The sequence below is a fragment of the Brachyistius frenatus genome, unplaced genomic scaffold, assembly GCF_029030835.1.
Source record: "Brachyistius frenatus isolate BFR_SWC_R1_liver_20210118 unplaced genomic scaffold, ASM2903083v1 Contig_25, whole genome shotgun sequence".
Lineage (NCBI taxonomy): Eukaryota > Metazoa > Chordata > Actinopteri > Embiotocidae > Brachyistius > Brachyistius frenatus.
This window is the reverse complement of record NW_027210624.1, coordinates 3823084-3844773: the sequence shown is the minus strand read 5'-3', so window position 1 is coordinate 3844773 and position 21690 is coordinate 3823084. Positions and strand designations below refer to the sequence as shown.

General features: G+C 42.3%; 1 protein-coding gene across 16 annotated transcripts in view; it reads right to left on the bottom strand.

Moving 5' to 3' along the window:
• Positions 1-21690, bottom strand: part of svila (supervillin a) — a 77030-nt gene that overhangs the window by 13974 nt on the left and 41366 nt on the right. For 7 of the 16 annotated variants that reach the window (XM_069698081.1, XM_069698067.1, XM_069698069.1 and 4 more), the window contains 20 exons: positions 21472-21537; positions 20110-20632; positions 18471-18636; positions 16050-16182; positions 13671-13724; positions 10075-10155; positions 9570-9626; positions 8677-8842; positions 7603-7683; positions 7226-7252; positions 6605-6691; positions 6325-6502; positions 6070-6242; positions 4961-5116; positions 3108-3244; positions 2536-2683; positions 2313-2458; positions 1418-1593; positions 916-1069; positions 500-779 (listed from right to left, as the gene is read on the bottom strand). In XM_069698081.1, coding sequence (XP_069554182.1) covers positions 500-779; positions 916-1069; positions 1418-1593; positions 2313-2458; positions 2536-2683; positions 3108-3244; positions 4961-5116; positions 6070-6242; positions 6325-6502; positions 6605-6691; positions 7226-7252; positions 7603-7683; positions 8677-8842; positions 9570-9626; positions 10075-10155; positions 13671-13724; positions 16050-16182; positions 18471-18636; positions 20110-20632; positions 21472-21537 — 2989 coding nt within the window. The remainder of the gene's footprint in view (positions 1-499; positions 780-915; positions 1070-1417; positions 1594-2312; positions 2459-2535; positions 2684-3107; positions 3245-4960; positions 5117-6069; positions 6243-6324; positions 6503-6604; positions 6692-7225; positions 7253-7602; positions 7684-8676; positions 8843-9569; positions 9627-10074; positions 10156-13670; positions 13725-16049; positions 16183-18470; positions 18637-20109; positions 20633-21471; positions 21538-21690) is intronic. The other 9 variants (XM_069698070.1, XM_069698071.1, XM_069698080.1 and 6 more) reach the window with 7 other exon arrangements.

Here is a 21690-nt window from a genome sequence, read left to right as displayed (position 1 = left end):
CTCCCTCGTTACCTCAGCTGTCTGCACTCTTATATTCTGAGTTTTGCTCTCTGTAAAGTCATAGCATACTATAACCAACTAGTTTATTTCATTCTGCTTTACAAAACAAAAAGAAAAGAAACAGCAGAGGCAACTTAGTCATATTTTCAGTTTAAACATCATAGTTTGCTTGTTCTCCTGAAACCTAGAGCCAGAGCACTAGTATCAAGAAAATCTAAACACACAAAAAAAGAGAACTGATCTCACTCTTTTACATTATTAAAACACAGTTTAGCAGTCTGTTTCGTCGGTTTGTTGGTTAGTTCACACATATTCACACATAAATAGTTGTTTCTACAACATAACCCCGGGGGGGCTCATTACTATTGATTAAAACTACAAAAATATTCTTAATATCAAATTTTTTAACTCGACTGTCAAATATTCTCTTAAACGTCTTTCAATGTAAGATTATACGTTAATGTTCTGTGAAAACATGATACATGATTTCAGTCCTGACCTGCAGCGCTGACCATGTACTTCCACTTCACCACGTAGGTGTCGCCCTCGTGGAACTGGCCGATGCTCTGGCGCGGCAAGCGGCTGTAGTCGAACTCCAGGATGTGCCACACCTCCACCGCCAGAGTGCTGATCTCGTAGCTCCGCCAGTCCTCTGCATCCACCAGGCCGTAGCCCCGCCCCACATTGAACCCATCCAGGGTGGTGCAGACGGGCGCCTGGTGGAGGGGCAGCATCAGGGAGGCGTTGTACGCATGAGGCGGATCAGAGATGGGCTGCTCCTGGGGTGAAGATTAAAGTGGGAGAAAATAATAACACATGACGGAAGAGAGGGTCAGAACCTGCATCTGATCCTTATATAACAGTCACATTAATGACAGCATGAGGACTGTTACGTAATAAAGTCCTTACTGATACCTTGTGATCAGTGAAGTGATCGTTGGTGGTTTTCGTGGGACTGGGTGTTACCCTAGAGTCACTCCAGTCAACAAACTTCTCTTTGAAAAGGGTGGTTTCATTGTGTTGAGTCAGTCTGCCAAACACAGCCCAGTCAGGTCGGCCCTGGCCTTTTCTACAGGTGAAGAGGAAACAGCCCTTCAGTCCCTGAATGTGCCCCCAATGTACTTATCACAAACAACTTGATGGTTTAGCATATTCTTTTCTAGGTTACTCAATAGTAGGGAGAACCACTGCATTCAAAATGATGTAGTTATGGTCACTGACACACCTCCATCATAAAAGGAGTTGAGTTCTAGTTGTTTAATAGTTCTCAAATTAGAAAAAACCTATCCATCAGCAGCATTACATTTTTGGCCTCTAAAATGATTCTGAACTCTATATGTAAATACACATCCTGTGAATGATCTGGAATACATGGGTATATAATCATGCATCAGAGCTGGGGTCTGTGTTTCCATACTTGGGTATGAGAGCGTTGCACTCTCCCGGGTCCAGCGGGTTGATGTCACAGTTTGTGTAGTCGAAGGTGCCGTTCCACAGGTGCTTAGCAAGCTGGAAGGCCACCTTCCTCTGTGCTAGAGTCACTTCCTTCCCGTGCCAAATGTACATCTCACTGCCAAAGTCAAAAACCAAAACCTGCACAGAAAACAGACACACAGAGAGAGAGAGAGAGAGAGAGAGAGAGTTAAAATCATTCAATACTGTGGCTTTAAAAACTTGCGCTGTGTTCCAAATGACATACTTCCCTTAGTACACTGACAAATAGTGCTCTTAAATGTTTGGACTCTCACTTGTGCAGGAATTTCTACAAGGTAGTGTTGTTTTAAATCACACTGCCGTTCTGTACTGACCGGAAATGACCTCATCATGTGAACACATCACCCACCGAAATATCTGCAGCTTTAATTATTTGACCCAGAAATGAATGTGTTTCCGTGCCCTCTGTTTAACACACTGAGTAAACACACCGATTCTTCTGTCCAGCAGCAGCAGTGAAAAATAAACACTTTTGTGTTCAGGAACAGCTGCAGTTTCCTCCCGACCTTAATTTGAAAATTCTTTAGATCTGTGTCCCCGCCCCTTCTTCTACGTAGCCAAGATGGCGACAGTTTAGGGTGGAGAGCGTCCAGAGTTTCACACTTACATTTCTGGACCACTTTGAGTGCATCATCCTGGTGCTTGTAGTTCACTGCATGTTTCTGTACTTGACAGTGTGAACGCACTAATGCACTCAAAATAGTGAGTATTAGTACACAAGTACACTATTTGAAACAGAGCATTATTTATTCTGGAGTTTGGACTGATTTAAAGTACGTCACTACAATCAAAAGGTGCTTCTTGTTATGTAGTCAGACCTCCTTAGGGTTGAGCAGAGAACAGCGGGGAATCTTGGCCCAAAAATCATCGTCAGGGACCAGTTTGTCCTCCATCAGGCGGTAAATGCAGTTTGTTTCCACGATGGCGCCCTCGTACAGCTCATCTTCATCTGGAGTTCCAGCAGCTGGAAGAAGAAAGACGAGGACATCAGCATACATTTCATGGCTTCAGTCCTCAGGGTTGTGAGATTGCAATCCTTACACTGATAACTTGAGTGCCCTCCCAGAATCTTCCAGAACTCTTTGACGTCGTGGCTGTGTGTGCTGCTGCCCTCCTCGACGACCTGGACGTAGTTAGCTCGGCAGCCCAGATCTCTCTTGCTCTGGATGAAATTGGCCAACTCTGAAGCCTGAAAGAGTTGCAGAGAGAATATTTTACTGTAAACTATAGTTCAGGTAATGTTCAATCTTGCTCCAAAACATGCGGGCCCTCTGCTCTCCTTACTAATAAGACATGAGGTTCAAATAAGGGATGGATCAAAGTTATTTTTGGGTTAATGTCTGTAAAAAACCTTGTGCACGTGCACACGCACACTTCTTCCTGAGCTCTGCCACTGTTGCTTCCTCCTGACATTGTGTTTACATCCTGCACATGAAGCCTGTCCCACATACAGCAGCAGCAGCAGCACACTTACTCTACCTGTTTATATTACTGGTGGGTGTAAAAAAGCCATTTAAATCCACAAAGCAAAAAGTGTAGAGGAACACATGTAAAAACAAATGTAACTTGCACCTAAACGTACCAAACACAACTTGTATTCTGATCAGACTCACTTTGTTCTTCTCGATGACGTTGGCAAACTCTCCGGTCCAGACGAAGCAGTCGTGTGGCGTGATGACCAGGAAGCAGTCACCGCTGTTCAGTGAGGATGCTCTGGGCTCCACCAGCCGGGTCTGAACATGCCGTCGGCCTAGTTTCACACACACAAACACACAGACAGGTAGTTTACCAGAGACCGCACTGATTATTGCTGCCAGCATGCTTGGATTATCGTACTAGCAGTATCAGGGAAAACACATTCACTATTTGACCCTGTACTTGTGTGAACATGCCTCAGCCTACCTATCCTTTTGAACAAAATAAAACTTCGCAAATTCCAGCTAATGTATGCAGACAAGGCGCATAATGGTCTTAATAAAAATGCAGGGATATTTAGGGTCCTTGGTGGTTCAGGATCCCTTTGGCTCATCAGAAACCAGCAACACTATCAGGTTGGGAAGGATAACCTTCTTACAAAACGGTACCCCGGTGTGTTGGATTTGCTCTGGATTACAGACAGAGGGGTTTGGAGGAGTGGATCAGCCCAGGATAGTGTGAGGTGACCTGGGGAGAATGATTTAGAGCCACAGCTGTCAGCAACAGACACATGGAGGAGGTGCAAAGACACCAAAATAGATCAACTCTCGTCTCCCATTTTAGATATCCTCTGGAAAGGACACCCTGGAAGCAGCATCCTCCAGAGCTTTGTGTAAATCAGTAGCTGTTTGTTTTTCCATCCTCTTAAACAACTCAAAGTGACAGTTTCTTTCACAAGCACAGGCAGCATTTGTGTCATTTCCACAAAACAAACAAGCCAATTTGAAAGTTTATAAAAACTACACAGATGTTGGGGAAACTTTTCTGCTGGGTTTGTTTGTCTGTGCAGTAAATGAGCTGCATCGTCAAGCATGTCTATTCGACCATTTTACTTCCCATCAGCCTCAGTTGGACTTTGCGTGGTGCTAATTAGCAGCTTTTAGCAAAAGACATATGAACATATGTCATATGTTCATGTTTTGTGGAAATGAGTAACATGTGAAACCACATATATCCATAATGTAAACATTATACCTGCAAAGCATCAGCGTTAGCCTCCCGACAACAGCATGTTGACATCAGCAAATAGCACATGGACTGCTGTATTTATACTGTAAGTACAACCTCCGAGAGCTACTGATGTCACTGTAGCTGTAGTGAAGGATGTTGCCCTGTAGCAGAGTGAAACTTTACAGTACAACTCACCCATCGATGCAGGTTCAAAAGAGGCAACATGGCAAACCATTGTGGTCCTATTGCAGTTAAACTTAAACGTGACCATGAACACAAAACAGGAAATAACCTGACTTTTACTTAAATAACGTCAACTCTTCTCTTTTTTTTGGGGGGGGGGGGCAAAGTAAATATTTTATACCTTGTTATTTATAAATAAAGTAATAAGTAAATGATTCCACTGCAAAAATGTTATTTTCATTCAAGCAGCACAGAAGTTAAAACCAGAGGAAGAAGGTGCTGGAATTAAACCCAATGACCCTTGGAAAAGATTAATGGAAATAAACCTGGATGGGTGATAGAATTAGGTCCTGGATCTATTTATGGAGTTAGACTGCTTATTACTGTTTCACTAAATCTTTGTTTCAAAAGACACGCCTGTAGAAATGAAGGCAAGATGATAACTGTTGGTCTTACTCGTATTTCCACAAATGCCAATGCGTTTGTTAATCTAGTACTGTCCACAAGAATGGTTTAATGTGTTCTGTATTATTGTATTTATGGCAGAGTGAACTAAAAATAGAAGAAAAAAAAAAGGCCCCATTTGTGAGTACAGGTGTTTCTGTACGTTCAGAGAAGCCATTTCCTCTCGACTGACCTTTGACCTGCAAGAGCATAAGTTTCTTGTAAGGCACAGCGCTGTTATTGGACATCTGCTCAGAGATGTTGACGCTACGCAGGTTGACTTTGCTGAAGTTCTCCTTGCTGGCGAGACCAGCGAGAGCCACTTCAGAGAAACCAGAGTTCTTATTCACTGCAGTGAACAAGAACAGAGCACAGAGAGCAGAAAGAAAGAGACAAAACACAACATTAAGTCATGACTTTTAGTCCTTACACAGATATAGTACACAGATACAGAAAGACCACACAGTCACACAGTGACACAGAGACCTTCAGCATGACACTGAAGGTCTGTTCTAAACTGCAACAAGTTTAGAACAGACCAGAGACACTTGGGAGCAGTTTTATTGCTGTCAGATGAGGTGAAGGAGGAAGTCACTTGACACTGACTGTGACTTCTCTGATGTCACACTCAAAACAAGCTGCAGAGCACGTGCAGCTCCAAAGCAACGCTGCACTTCCGAGGACTGCTTGGCACCAGTACAGGAAAATCAACCACTTGCGGGTGCAACTCGAGGTCCGAAGCAGCTCAGGTGTGTTAATTCAAAGCACGGAGAGACATTTTTCTACTTTGTATGTCAGTCACACTTAATATCATACCCGAGATTGGTAATCTGCTGGGCAGTAAAAGTGAGACGCTAAATGTCAGTATGACAACACATCTTTCTGCCAATATTAGAGAAACAAGACAAAACTAGACATTTATTGCACTTAGTGGTTACATGGTTACAACTTCACCAGAACGGGAGAAAGAAGTTTGTCACCTGCAAGTTCAGCAACTTTTGAAAACATCTGTCTGACACGAAGGTGAAAGCAAGACAAACATGCACTGCAGTTTATTTAAAGTGTGTCATTCCAATTTGACTGGCAAAGACTGGAACACTGATATACGAGAACAACTTGTACTTACGTCAGTTCAGTTCAATTGAATTGAATTGAATTCAAGAGACTCCTCACGGAGACTATAACATTTCAAATAGCAATGTAGAAAGTTTTGTTCACAGTTTTATTTTGCAAATTTCACGTGGGGATTTCTGCGTGCCTCAGTCTCATGCACTCTCGTGCTCCTCATCCATCCTCACTCACTCTTCTCAGCCTTCATCCTTTTGCTCTCCAGCAGGCCTATGTTGAGTCTCTGCTCTGTGTATTCGTGTCGGATGTCCTCCCTGGCAGCCAGCATCTTCAGAGGGTTCCTGGATGACTGGACGTTACGCGCCGGCCGCACCGCCCGCTTGTGCTGCACCATCTCCGAGGTCAGCCTGCGGAGAGGTCAGAGGTGAAGGGTTACAGCTAACGTAAAAGAGAGCTAAACAAAAACGACCTCTGGGGGCGAGAGCTTACTTTGGCTCCTGGGGGCCGAAGATGGCATCGAAGTCGTCGTCTATCTCCACCTTGTTTGTGATGAAGGGAAGTTCCTCTACTTGGCGGTAGAACTTGGAAAAAGTTTCATCTTCGAGGGTCATCACTTCCTTTACCTTCTTCTCTGTCACTGTGATGGTCGCTTCTGGCAGTCCAGGCACTGAGGATGGACATGAATATGTTCCCAGTGTGAGCGGTTTGATTCTTCACTCAGTAACTAGGTGAGGAGCCGAGCTGAGTCAGCGTGCTGTGCAAGACTCACCTTTACTGTTGAGCTTGCCGAGGAATGACTCCAGTCTATCCAGCTTCCTGTCCGATTCCAGGTTCAGATCTGGCACGGCCTTGATCTCTGCACACGCGCGCGCACACACACGCGCACACACACACACACACACACACACACACACACACACACACACACACACACACACACACACACACACACACACACACACACACACACACACACACACACACACACACACACACACACACACACACACACAGCTGTTAGAGCCATACATTTACACAGATTTAATCTCTGAACAGGCAGGCAGTCTGAGGCTTATTTGTTTATAGAGTCTAACTTGTCATCAGCGATGCTATTGTTGACTTTGAACAAAGACTGAGCATGATGAAGAGCTACTGTCACAATGACGTTAATCTTAAAACAGTCACGGCTTTTCAGTTTACATCCACTAAACATGACTTGTACAGCACTTCAAACTCATGCACATTCATCCAGGTGAACACTGTCCCATGGTGTTTATTCTATTACGCTTTACAACGTAATAGAAGTCTCACAGCAACATCAACCATATTAGTGTTGATGATATTTGTGGTTTTGATGAGAGTAATGAAAAGAAGAAAAACAGGAATAAACCTTCAAGATCAGACATCTCCTCCATGTCTTTTGAAAGGGAAGCAAAGACAATCAGTTACACAATGTCCACAAGAATATAAACGTAGCACCTGGCTAGCAATCAGAAATCTCACTATGGAGGAATCCATCTCAGTTCATCAACACATTTCAGTTAATTATCCAAATGTGCTGTTTGTTTAGGAAAAAGTATGTCTGGTGACAGTTGAAGACATAACAAGGTGTTGTCATTAAATCTAAATCAGATTGGAGCAGCTGAACCCGCCACATTGCTCCACATGATGCCAGTGTGACATAACAGGTAACCAGAAGATACAAAAGGGTGGGGAGGGAGCAGAATATAAAAAGTACATATAAAGGGACCAAAAAGTGAAACTAACCTTCTTGTGGTTTGGAGATGGCAATGCTGCTGTTCTTGGGTTTGGACGCTGGAGACTGGAGAGCAGAGGGCGAGGCCAGGCCTGCAAGAACACAAACAGATGTTTGGACAGACCGTTATAAAGTGCAAACAATCCAATTAGGTAGTTTTCTTAAGTTGAATTTCACAGGTAGTAGAAGTCTGATTCAATTCACTACAATGAGACAATAGTGACACCTGGAACAAGACAAATAAAGAGGTCAGAGGCTAAAAGGCCTGGATACGTATCACTGAGGATTCAGTGGGTGAACTGTATTCTGCATTCTATAACTATATTCTACATTGCATTATTATAGACTTATGAATGATATGATGAATTATACCTAGTTATATTTCATGTATGTCATTTAAACTGATCAGGTATTAACGTATTAAGGTACCAAGGTTGACCATGTTGTCTAAATCTGTGTTGTTACTGTACATTTTGTTTCGTGTTTTGGTTCCCTGGTTTTCACATTTTTTGTTTTACCACTTTTCTAATCAACAATAGGAAATAGGCAAGCTGTTTGGCTGGACATCAGTTTGTGGAGTTACACAGAAAGCAACAGGTGTGGGTGTTTTAACAAGGGTCATATTCTACACGAGTAAGGAATGATATGCAGCAGTCGTCAAGGTCACACATTTGGGGCTGAGAGGGAGAAAACAAAGACACTGGTGCTAACAACACTAAGTTTCTGATGTGATTCCAATGCCTCTCTGGATTAGCTAAAAAGTGGCTGAACCCAATAAGTCCTCCAACACATGAATGAAGCTTCCATCATGCTGAGCTAAGAGGAAAAATATCCAACCAATGAATTATTTTCTGCCTGAGCAGAGGCCTCTGAGCAGCGACTCTGGCCTGGTGGAGGGAAAAGGAGAGTCATTTTCCTCAGGCTGCTCACTGAGAACGAGCGTTGAAGGATTCAGAGGAAGCGAGCTGAGCCGGAACTTTGGACTTAGCTCTCAGTTGTAATGACTGACGGCATTTCAGCATGTGTGCATGTGCTTGCGAGAAGGAGGACTGTGGGAAGTATGCGTGTTCAGCTTGCCCGCTGACCTTTCTTCACCATGCGTGCAGCCACAGTGAACTGGGTGGAGTCATTGGCAGCTCCGTGGCCTTTTGTCTTCCAGGCCTCCTCTCGGGCCACGATCAGCTGTTTCCTCTCCTGAATGGACATGTGAGCCTCGATCCTCTGGTACTCCATCTCACTCTCAGCCATTCTCTGAGAAGAGAGGGAAGACAAGTTACTGAATACTTCTGACACAACGAAAGTTAAAGAATCCACCTTATGTACTTGTATATTTTAATATTATCTGATGCACTGCAGGATTTTGTGGAGTAGGTGATGTAATTGTCACCACTTTCATTCCAATTACTTTCAACAAAGTGTTTTAGATTTGTGTTAGAGTTTGTTCTGGTCAGCTGCAATTATATTATTGTAGCTCTCAGGCTCCATTACAGCTGCACTGGAAGTATCCTGCCAGTCAAAATCTAACAAACATGGAAAAATGGAACCAGGACTGCATCTGACATTATTTACTGCTGATTTTAAAAGAGTCAATGTGTTTAAATGATGAATTTTTCCACATTCACAAACAGACAAAGTGGCCAAGCAACTCAATGACACTAAAGAGGGTAACTAATCCACATGAAGCACATTAATCCTTCCCTCACACAAATGCTTGCAACAACCAAAAAATATCAATTGATGACATGTGACTGTGGTTGCAGATTTCGCTTTCTGTAATCGACTTTAGAAATGTTTTATAGTTTCTATGAAAGAAATGCAAATATAGCAGGCTTTTTTTTTTTTTTTTTTTAACCGACTGCAACTCATTCGGATCTGATTCTGACTGAAGCTTCAGCTGCTGAGTGTGTGTGTGTGTGCACAAGCTGCCACTAGGGGGATTGAGGGGCAGGAGCGCTGCGGTCAGTATGGACGGGGTCACCTTCCGTCTCCAGGGGTGTCTTTCATCCACCTGCGTGGGTCTGGGAGATCTGGTGGCCTTCACAACCAGAGCGATGGATGAGGAAGGTAAAACAGGATGAGGATTAAGAGATGAGGATGAAAAGAAGGTAGAAAATGTCCAAGCTCTGCACAAGCATGAGAAGCTGCAGGGGGCCATGCTGCCTTTAAGGTAATGCAACATTTGGGGGTGGAGATAATATTAAGTGGGATGCAAAGTACCACTGTACGCAGAACCAGTGATCTTAATGTGTTCTTGCCATACTAGTTTTGCAGATGAGGTTACAGCCCGTGAGAGCAGGAAAAACCTGACAGTGAGCAGTGCCAAACAACCACTCGGATATTTTCTCTGTGTGCGTCAGCTAGATTTATTTTTAAATGCACTGTTCAGTCTCCATACTGTTCAAAAACAACATGTGTGATGTGGTCACAGATTTCAGTTAGCAAGCAAGCAAGGCAAAGCAGCAAGGTCTTGTGACACTTCCTACCTGGCTGGCTGACCCATCAAGGGAAGAAGTATAGAAAGGAGGCTCAGGAGAAGGAGAGAATGTAGCAGCAAAGACGGGCTCCTATGAAAGCCACAGAAAGAGGAAATTCATACACACATTCAGGAGTGAAGCAGCGGCAGAAACAGGGATTTTAGAAACAGTGAGGTCACAGGAAAGACATTTCCATGCTTTAATATATCACTTCACTCGATACGTTCAGTGTGAAACTGTAGCAGGAAAACAGTTGTATGATGTCATGTTGTGGCATTAAAGGAGTCATATGGATGACGTTGTCTTGGCCTTCAGCAAAACTGTGAGGAACCTTGGAGTCATATTTGATGAGGATTTGTCCTTTAGCCACCATATAAAGCAAATCTCCAGAACTGCCTTCTTTCATCTACGTAATATTAATAAAATCAGGAAAATCCTTCCTCAGCGTGATGCAGAAAAACTCATTCATGCGTTTGTTACTTCTAGGCTAGATTATTGTAATTCCTTGTTGTTAGGATGTCCAAATTACTCATTAAAAACCCTGCAGCTGATCCAAAATGCTGCAGCAAGAGTACTGACGGGATTTAGTAAGAGAGATCATATTTCTCCAGTTTTATCTTCTCTTCACTGGCTTCCTGTGAAATCAAGAATATAATTTAAAATTCTCTTGATGACTTACAAATCTCTACATGACCAGGCTCCATCATATCTTAGAGATCTTATAGAACCATATAATCCTAGCAGAGCACTTCTCTCTCAGTACGCTGGTCTACTTGTGGTTCCTAGAGTTTCTAGAAGTAGAATAGGAGGCGGAGCTTCAGTTTTCAGGCTCCTCCCCTGTGGAACCAGCTCCCAGTTTGTGTTTGAGGGGCAGAAACCCTCTCTAGCTTTAAGATTAGACTCAAAACGTTCCTTCTTGATAAAGCCTATAGTTAGGGCTGGCTCAGGTAGACCTGAACCAACCCTTAGTTATGCTGTTATAGGCCGAGGCTGCTGGAGGACCTCGTTACATGCTGAGCTTCTTTTCTTTCCTCCTCCTCTTTAACTGACTCATATCTCACCATCTTCTTCTCTCCCATAGCTTTTTCTTATTGTCTGTTGACTCCATTCAGTTCCTTCACTCGTGTAGTTTCTCTTCTTTCTTTTGCAGATGTCCCGTCATGGAGCTGCATGTCTCTGTCCTGCACTTGTCATCTCCACCAACAGTTCTTCTCTTGTATCTCTATGCTGTCCTTTTCTCTCTCTGCTCTCCTCTCACCCCAACTGGTCGAGGCAGATGTTCTCCACCTCTGAGCCTGGTTCTGTCGGAGGTTTCTTCCTGTTAAAGGGAGTTTTTTCTTCCTTCTGTTGGAGGTTTTTCTCCCTTAAAGAGGAGTTTTTTTTTCCCCCTCCTAGCTTATGTGGGAATTGTTGAATTGTTGGGTTTCTTTGTATAATATTGTAAAGTCTTACTGTAAGGACTTTAATGTGTTAAGTGCCATGAAATAACCTGTGTTGTGTTTTAGCGCTATATAAATAAGGTTAAATTGAATTGAATTGAATTGAATTGAATATGTCATAACGATGATCTCAGTTTGGGGTTGGAGACTACAAATGTATGAACTACAAACTACAAATGTATGTTCGTTATTCAAAGTGCAGCATTCGTTGTTTTTGTGGCTTAACTCATACCAGGAAGTACAAGGTCGGATATTCGAGCCAGGCAAGTTTGCCAACTTTATGGAAGTCCAATTCCAAAGCACTGAAATACCTCATTAAAAATCAATATTTACAATAGTTTAAATTGCAGCTTAATTATACTTAATCTAAATCTCATTTTGACAGTACAGTTGTGATCTTAATGTTTTAAAGCCTTCTCCACCCTGATAGGTTGTTATTGTGATGTGATTGTTATTTGGTCAAAGAATATTAAACCTTTTTTTAATCTCAATCATATTTTACTTTTACTTTTATATTATATGATTTTTGGGGGATATTTGGTGGGAACAAAACAGGTTGTAAATGCAATGTTGTGAACTTACATACTGACATGCCGTTGTGGAGTTGTGTTTCTGGCCACCTGACAAGCGGGAGTCCAATATTCACTCTCCTCTCAGCTGTCTGGCTCTTCACTAACACCTGAGACTCACTAACTCTCCACTGTTCCCACCAACTATTCACTAACTTCCTCTATGTTTTAGCACTATGCAGGCTACACACAGTAGGTTTAGCAGAGGGAAACTGATGGGTTGGGTGATTTGTCATGTGTTTGTCACTACATTGTCAATTAGTGTTGATTAGTGTCACTTAAATGCATTTGTTTATTTGCCTAAAAAAGTCAAATCATACAATATTTAGCACCCTTAAAATATTGTGTGTAATATGTGTGTTTTTAGAATATCAAGTCTTCTTCATGTCTCTACTACAGCTGTGATGATCAGGAAATTTTAGTTGATGATTGATTGTCATAGAAATGACGATTTGTCTTTTTCATTTAATACCACTATTAAAATGTAAGTATGTTAAAACCACATATAGACCTCATGAAATAGATTAGTGTCTGTAAGGGTTTTGCTTTGCAAATAAATCCGTGAAGTTAAAGTCAAATAGATGCTCATTGAAACACGGCTGGTTGAACTTTAGAAGTTAAGTGTCACGAGATAATAGCAGTTGTTGGTTCTAATTCTCCACTCATGTGTCATAAAACCACAACAGAAGAAGGGGTGCAGTGAGATAATGTCATTAAGAACATCAGTTAAACCTCAAACAGTCTAAAACTAAACGGAAATAGTGAGGAAAGTGTGACATTTCTGTTAGTTTCAGCTGTTTTTGTACAGATGAATGGAAACGATTGTAACGATGATGCAAGAAAAATCAGTCCAATCTCCAACAGGCTTAGTTACTACGCCCCCGCACTCACACAAATACTACACAAATATTACCGAGGGCAATCACTACCAGAGCCCCGAGCAGCTGGGATGGAGAGGAAACAGGAAGTGTGCCAAACTTATTAAATGACAACAACAACTGGGACTAAGAGTTTAGAGCAGGGATACAGACTTCATACCAGCTTGCATACATTCCTTACATTAACGAAAAAATAGCTGTTGCAAATGTAAGCCGATTAGACACACATACAGATTAAATGTCAGAATCAAATGTGAATCTTTAAACTCCCAGAAACATTCAAAACTAATTCAAAATGTGTGACTCAGAACGACAAATCAGAAACCCAACAAGCAGAGGAGGGATGATGCAACAGTACAACACTGTCAACATGATTGTAAAAAGAGGAGACACACACACAGAAAACCACCACCACCAACACACACCCACACCCACCCACACACGCACACGCACGCACGCACGCAGCTGGCTGTATTTATCAAAGGAGTGTGTTAGCAGCCAGGAAACAAAGTTAAAGATGTAAAATCCAATCCAATTTATATGCACTCTTGATAAATACCACTGGTGTGTGTGTGTGTGTGTGTGTGTGTGTGTGTGTGTGTGTGTGTGTGTGTGTGTGTGTGTGTGTGTGTGTGTGTGTGTGTGTGTGTGTGTGTGTGTGTGTGTGTGTGTGTGTGTGTGTGTGTGTGTGTGATTTCAGTATTACACACTAGCCTTACCCAAAGCTGGTCGGACACAGCAAACTCATCGATCATCATCAGAGCTTCATCTTCCTACAGACAAGCAGCCGAAGAGAAGGAACATTTTCTGAAGGCTCTGACATCCCAGCATTCATTTCACTGAGCGGCCAAATCATATCAACAACTCCACACTAATCTTTACTAAACATTTACTATACTCCATTTCGGCATCTCTGCACTGTTCCTTCACTCACTGTTTGGGTAAATATCAGGTCTACGGCATTTGTGGAGTAACACAAATGCCACTGGTCTGTGGTTGAAACAATCAGAGTCTATATTTGCTGGTATTTGCTGTCCTCTGCTCAGTTTTAAATCTGCCTCATCTTTAGTTTTGCCTTTCTTTGATCTAAAACAGGAAACCTACTGAATCATGCCCACTGGCTCTGATGAAAAGGAACAACATCAAGTGTTCTTCCCCTTGACCGTCACCCAGCTACCATTTGAACTTGATTAAAAGCCTGAAGATTTTCCTGATTTGATTAAAACATCACGTCTTTTGTTTAAAAAAACTATTCCAGAAAAAAAACACTCTTCAAACCCACACAAAGAAATCAAAGCAAAGCCCTTCCTGACCCCAAATGAACTGAAAACTCAAAACAAGAATATGTACGAGCCAGGCCGTTGAGTCGAGCTGAGCAAACCTTGATAAGCAACTGGAAACAAAAACATGTGTGGCATGGCAGCAGTAGGGAATATATCTAAACAGAGAGGTACATGTACTGTGCACACCCGGACCCTCCCTTCAAAAACACACTGACGATGCCAAGACAGAAACACAGTCAACATGCAGAGGAAGAAACCTGGTTTATTTTTAAAAGGTGATGCAAACATTGCAACATGCAAACAGAGACAGACGGAGGAGTGAAAGGTTACATGCAACATGCAGCTGAGTGGAAAGAAAGGTTGAAGCCAGCATGACAAAATACAGACGCAACATTTTACAGGCCAGTTAGTCATTCCTGTCACTAATGCTTGACAGTTAGTCCGTTTAAACAGTGTTCACACAGTAATTCAACTTTCTCTGATAGAAAAATACTTCGCATCTCAGTGTGTGTAATTCAGGCAAATTTAGACTTCATGTGCTCGAATCCTGATCATCTCCACTGCAACACATGTAGAGCAATCTATGAACAAATTAAACTAAACTGTACGGAAGTCCAAGGCTGCTCATAAAAAAAAAGGGTAAAATGATGTTTTATATATTCATATCTAATTTGAATTAAAAAAAAAAGATTATTTTCAATTAAGTACTTTATAATCCTGACTAATGTAAATTAAATCTAATAAAATGAACAGCTTCACATTACGGATTTGTATTTACGGTTAAAAGACATGAAATAAATTTTAAAATATGCAATTTGAACTTGAAAGTGAAACTGCAAACTGGACTTTAATGTTCTAATGAACATCAAATGGAAACATCCTTTTTCTTGGTCAGTATTATGGTCGACTACATACAAAGACCCGAGACCACCTTAACATTAAAAACATTTTCATTTTCTATTAGAAATTAGATCAAATTAGAAGATAATAAGAAAATTGAAAAAGTCTATTTGTCAAAAATTTGTCAATTGAATTTTTTTTATTTGTTTCAATTTAACTATGGCTATATATTTTAAAACGTAAACATAAAAATGTTATTTTAAAAGTTGGATAGCAATTTAAAAAAAAAATCATCCATCATTAGTGACCAAATAAAAAATGTATTTAATTAAATAATTTAGTTTTAATGTTGACAGCCACAGACTTCATACATATTGAATGAAAACGGCATGCGTGATGAAATATTGTTTGACAGCCGAAGACTAGACTCTCTGTTCTACTGCCAGGAAATGCTGATTATCTAATGATACAGTCAAAGACCAAAAACATGCAACAAGAAACAAAAAGACAGACGTGGACAACACACAACCTCTCTGTTTAGAGATACCCAATACTGTCACAATGTGCCTTTGTAGATATATTTTGCACAACTGATTACTTAATGGCTGTCAGCCATCAGATATTTCTAGAGTTACACGTCGGCAACGGAAGATCAAAAACGTGTTTGAAAACCTTTGTTTAAAAACAGTCCAATTTGTGACATAAGTCATAATGTGACAACGTGGATCACATCTAATTACAGTCTCTGTGAAGTGTTGCTGCCACTGTAGTACTCCTGCATTTGGGTCTCATGGGCACACAGAGACGGTTAATAGCAGTTCTCTGGATGTGTTTAAATGTTTGGGCTTGTTTTGAAGACGTCGTTACAACGGGAGACGACTGTCCTATTAACATTACATGAACATGATACGAGAGATACGAGAAACAGCCTCAGGCTTGTTTGGTCAGCAGTGAGTGTTCACGTCAGGAGGTTACCTTCTTCATGAGGCTCTGCTCCACCTCCCAGAGCTGAGCTTGCTCGTCGCCCACGGCAACCTTCACCACATCCTGCTTTTTATTGATCCTGTTCCTCCAGTCCTTCTCGCCGCTCTTCTTCAACAAGGCAACTCTGAGGAGGGATAAAGGGAGGAATGATATAAAAAATAAAAAAATAAAAAATAAAAAAAAACACAAACAAAAAGTGTATCCGGTACAAAACAACATGTTATTACTGAGTGGCAATAATATTTAGTCAAATGTATTTCCTGTTACATCAATCAAGTTCTAGCACTTGTTTAAAAGAGAAAACTCACTTTTTAAAGGAATAGTTTGACATTTTGAGACACTTCTTGCCAAATGTTAGATGAGAAGTTTTACCCAATCCTGGAGGCAATTAGCTTAGCTTAGCATAAAGACTGGAAACGGGGGGGGGGGACCAGGCTCTTGTCCATGCACAAAAGAGGCTTAACAGCACCTCTAAAGCTCACCGATTAACACATAACACTGAGTTTGTTTAATCTGTTCCAGAAACAAAATGTAAAAGTTGTGGTTTTATGGTTATGTGCTGCAGCTATTTCTCTCGTAATGCAGTGATTTTCTGGAGTCTCACTGCTACTGTGAGGTTGCTAGAAAAGCAGAGACGACACTCTCTGCACCTCCTTCTCCTCTCTCAGCAAAAAGCACATAAGCATATTTCACACAATGGCAAAATATTCCTTTGTTGTCTCTTGTTTGTATTTTTTGGGGATTTAAGCTTTAAAAAAAAAAAATACACACATACAGTCATCAGTCCAAACTGTCATAACAGACTGATAACAATATGCAGAGCCAATAAGGGTCATGAAATGACGACAAACTCGCTCTTCAACGTTAGCACTCAGTAAAACTTCAGCCTTGCTTCACTGCAACTTTTTACTCAACCTGTTACAACACCAGAACCGACGGAAAACAGGGAGGTTTCCCATGAAAACGCCTTTTAGTTTAACAGTGCACAGTTCTGATCGGGGATAAACGGAGTGGGGACAGCTAGAGTACAATTAGACATTAACATTACTTAAATACTTCAAGGCTGTGTAACTGAAGCTGTTTTTTTCTTTTTTTTTAAACATAGATTTGAGGCATTTAAAAAAGGGGGGAATGTTAAAGAGGAAAAAAAAACACCACAATAAAATCTATACTTGAACTTATAAGCTTTTAGATAAGGAGTTGTGGTTTATACATACAGCACTAGAGAATTTTAAAGTCCCAAATGAAGTAGTTAACACTAACCCAGGTTTTATTGTTGTGCTCTCATCTGTGAGTTGGGAGCCGATGAGACCCATACGGGAGGGGTCAGGGTGTTGGCAGTGCCCCTATGCCCCCATCACAACCAACCCTCTGTGACCCACTGAGGAGAAGTCCTGTTCTGTTCGGGGCGGGGGGGGGCGTCACAACAACGCCGAAAACAGGATGAAAGCGACGCTGAATACATGTCGCCAACTGTATCTGGGATACAGATCCTGCCTCCAGTAAAATGCTTTAAAAGTGGGAACGAGGCGAAGAGGTCCCAAAGAGTGTGTGAGAGAAAGTACAATGAGCGGGCTGGAACACACTGTGTTTAACACTAGTCTACGTGTCGCTCCATTATGTCATCAATCAATTTAGAGTGTGATCGCTGCTGTGTGTTTACCAGTCGAACGAGCAGGCGGGCCCATTGACATAATGTGACATAACTGTGCTTACGTAAGGATTTGTTTGGGAAACCAATACTGGGCTTCAGTTAAAAGCTACATTACAAACAAGTTCATCTGAAGTCAACTGTAAATAATCATCATAAGAATGATGACGGGTGATGAAGGTTTTTAGTTTAATCTTCAGTCAGAATAATTTCATTATCAATCCATTAAGAGCGTGATTAAGCATTTGGTACTGTGATTTTTGTAAACAATAGAAAAAAAAATTCCTATTATAAATATATCTATTTATCTCAGTTAAATATATTCAACCTATCAATCAGCATGTGTCGACTCATGCAAGTTTAGTAGCATTAAAGAACGTCAGTATGACTGAAAATGTCTCAACTGTGTAGTTCATATCCAACATAGTGCTTCTGTTAATATTTCACTCTTCATCCCAGGGAGCCTAGCAGCAGCACAAACTAAAATAAATGAAGTAATAACCCACTAAATATTTTTCCTTCTCGTGATCTCACTTTCAGTTTCCAACATAACCAACATTTTAAACAGTGAATGGAAGAGAGTCCTTTGTTTTGTTGGCTAAATTCACAGAACAAGTGATCCATAAAAAGAATCTTTCAAGACAACCTGACACAAGTGGCATTCTGATTAAATGAAAAGGTTGACGGTATCTTCAAACATGGAAGAATGAACATTTTGGATAAACAAAATGTCCTCTCCCCCTTCAAATCACCGCGCTCACCTCTCTTTGATGGACATGTGTCGGGCCGACATCATGTCGCTCAGCTCGCCGTCCTGCTCGGGCAGAACCAGGCCGTCCGTGTGCCAGTCCCCCGCTGCGAGCTGACTCACACTCCCGGGAGAACCAGATGCTGCTCTGGATGTTACCACGGTGGACTCCAGCAGCTCTGTCAGCAGGCAAGCACACACAAAGTTAAATCTCAACTCCATGGATGTTAACAAGGATCCACGGTGGATTGCATGGTCTGCTGAGGCTCACATGAGGAAGACAAATCGATTTAATATACATGCTTCCAATGGTTCCAATTTATCACACTCCCTGCCATCCTCCCCGTATAGGATACAATCCTCTAAACAACACAATACGCCAGAGACTCCATGGTGACGGGGTTTTGTATAAAAGTACAGTCATCGCTCTCACAGTGCTGACTCAGCAGCTCGAACCAGCGTGGGAGCGAACATCTGTCGTGCTTACCGAGTCTCTCATCCGCATGTGGGAAGCAGCACAGACACTTTTCACAGCTTTTAATGTCTCTGCCACAGCTGTAATCCAATAACCCACACTGTGGAAACACTGGAGTCCTCTGGTCACAGCACTAACCTATCACCCTGCCCCCCCCCCCAAACAACTACAGGAATAATTTGTTTATCTGACTGATTTCTATGTTCTCCGACAGGCTGTTCACAGATACCGAGACAATCACAATGCTCAGACAGAAAGGAAGCCTGAAAACCACAATGTGAATACAACATTTTCACAACACACACACACACACACACACACACACACACACACACACACACACACACACACACACACACACACACACACACACACACACACACACACACACACACACAGGAAATGGTGGTTGACTGCTGTCTGAAATTGACACGGTTGTTTATACAGTCTCACAGTTTGCTCTTTAAATATTTAGAGCCCATTTCACTCTTTGATTTGTTCTGTCAAACCGAAAGCCACATTCAATTTATCCTTGTTGCCTTTTGTGGATAAGGTTGACTGGAAACTGTGATTTTGGATGTGAACATCAATATGCAAACACAAATTTAGCAAGCTAATATTTGTTGATGAGCACAAAACATGAAAAATGGGCAAAACAGCAGCTCCACTTTGGAAATGAAATATGACAAATAAAGACTTTTGAATGCTAACGTCAGCATACTAGCATGCTGATAATGACAGTGCTAATGATGTTTAGCAGGTACATTGTTTACAAAGTTATTATCTTAGTTCAGCGAGCTAAGAGGCAAAAATGTGCTAATTTGCAAAGAGAAAATCTGAAATAGACAGACTTGTTCTTTTTGCCTTACAGTGAGCTTCTTAAAAAGTGTAGTCATTTCACTTATCTAGCACCACTCTCTTTTTTTCTACATAAAAAAAAAAAATATCCAACTGCAAATTACCACAAAATGGCACCACTGACTGCATCTGTGCACAATTCTTTTGAATTATCTTTATCTTTCCTTGTAAAGCTAAACTTATTGTGCACTGTGAACAAGTAAACTAGACATAAAAAGGGTGAAGAAAGGACACACATCTCAACAACAAAAGAAGTAGTTAATACAATAAATGAAGCAGACAATAAAAAGCCAGGGCGGATGCTGTCTGCTGTTCCTACCTCCACTGATGGCTCTGCTCTTCTGGCTGTCTGCGTGGTGTCCTTCCTCCCTCAGATACCCCCTCTGCTCCTGCCTCTCCTGGACCATGTAGCTCTCTGAGCACTTCACAGCTCCCTCTTCCCTCCATCTGGACAGCCATTGCTGCTGCTCCTCCCCTTCTTCCTCCTCCCCCCTCCTCTCTCTTCCAGTCTGGGGCTGGGGCAGGGCGGCCTGCCTGACCACTCCTTCCGGAGAGGACAGCTTCCTCTTCCCACCTCCCAGATCAGCTGGGTCTTCTCCCCGGGGCAAGATCTGGAACCTGTGGTGGTCCGAGGAGTCCTGGGTCCTCCGGGCCGATCCGTCCGGCTGGCGAGGGGGAAGGGACCTGTCAGAGCTGGCGGGAGGGAGCTCGGGACAGGCTGCCGCACTGGTTATGTGGATGTCTCCGGCGTGGTCGGTGGAGACGGTGCCTCCTGCTCGGAGTGCAGAAGAGGAGGATGAAGAGGGGAGGCGTCCGAACCGAGAGCCGGCACCGTTTTGAAGCTGTGTAACCGGGAGGGAGAAAGAGACACACACAAACAAAGAAGTGGGTCAGTTTGCTGCAGAGGCTGAGAAACAAGTCGGGCATGCAAACAATCGAGAGAATCCCGCTGACTAATCACAGCCTGCCTGCACTGCACTTCCTGAGCATCAAAGGGCAGCCTATCTCGCCGGTCAGTTGTACCCACATCACAAAGCCATGCCAGCAGTCCTCCTACGCACAATGCTTCCAGCTGCAGCCAAAAGACACGAGTCTGTAACCATTACTTCACATCAATACTTGTGAACTGACCTGACATATTTGCTTAGTAAAAAATGAGCGGCAACAGTAAACATCCATGGAAAAAGCAAAACTGTTGAGAAAATTGTTTTTCATGCAAAGAGAGCCCTTTAACTCCGTGTCTTTGCTGACGTCTTCTCTCTCCTGCTTCCCCTCCCTCAAACTGCTGACAGTTTCACATGAGCTGATGACAAATAGCAGCTTTCAGTCCGGGAGTGGAACTGTTTTTTGTCCTCATCTCCTTCCACCACAGAGGTGTCTTTCAAGCCCTTCGGTCTTGGTGAAATAAGGCCGGCAGCATCATCAATCCACACATCACAGCCTCTTTATTGAGATGGTGGGGGTGATGAGCACTGAGTCAGAAGTTTATCGGAAGCTGGGCCATGCACCGCACACATTCATTATGAAATCACACCAACATGGAGGCGGGCCAAAAAACTGAGATGCCACACAGTGCTGTGTTGTTCCCAGAAATGTACGGTCATTTCTGAGAAGAGTACTCCAGCTGTGTTGGCCTCCAGAGTCGCAGGCAGAGTGCACGGTGACCGTTCAGCAGTCTTACTTGTAGGTGCTCTACTGGGCTGTCACACAGCTCCTGTTCATCCCTGCTGTCTATATCTGAGAGCTCCTGAGGCAGAAACACGCACAACACTTGCTTCATACATGTTCTATTCTGACAGCACGGAGGGCTTTTACCATAACTCCCAGAAACCCTTCTGCTCATTAAACAGAATATCTACTTATTATATCATCAATTATGTGCTTAATTTACGTGAAGGAA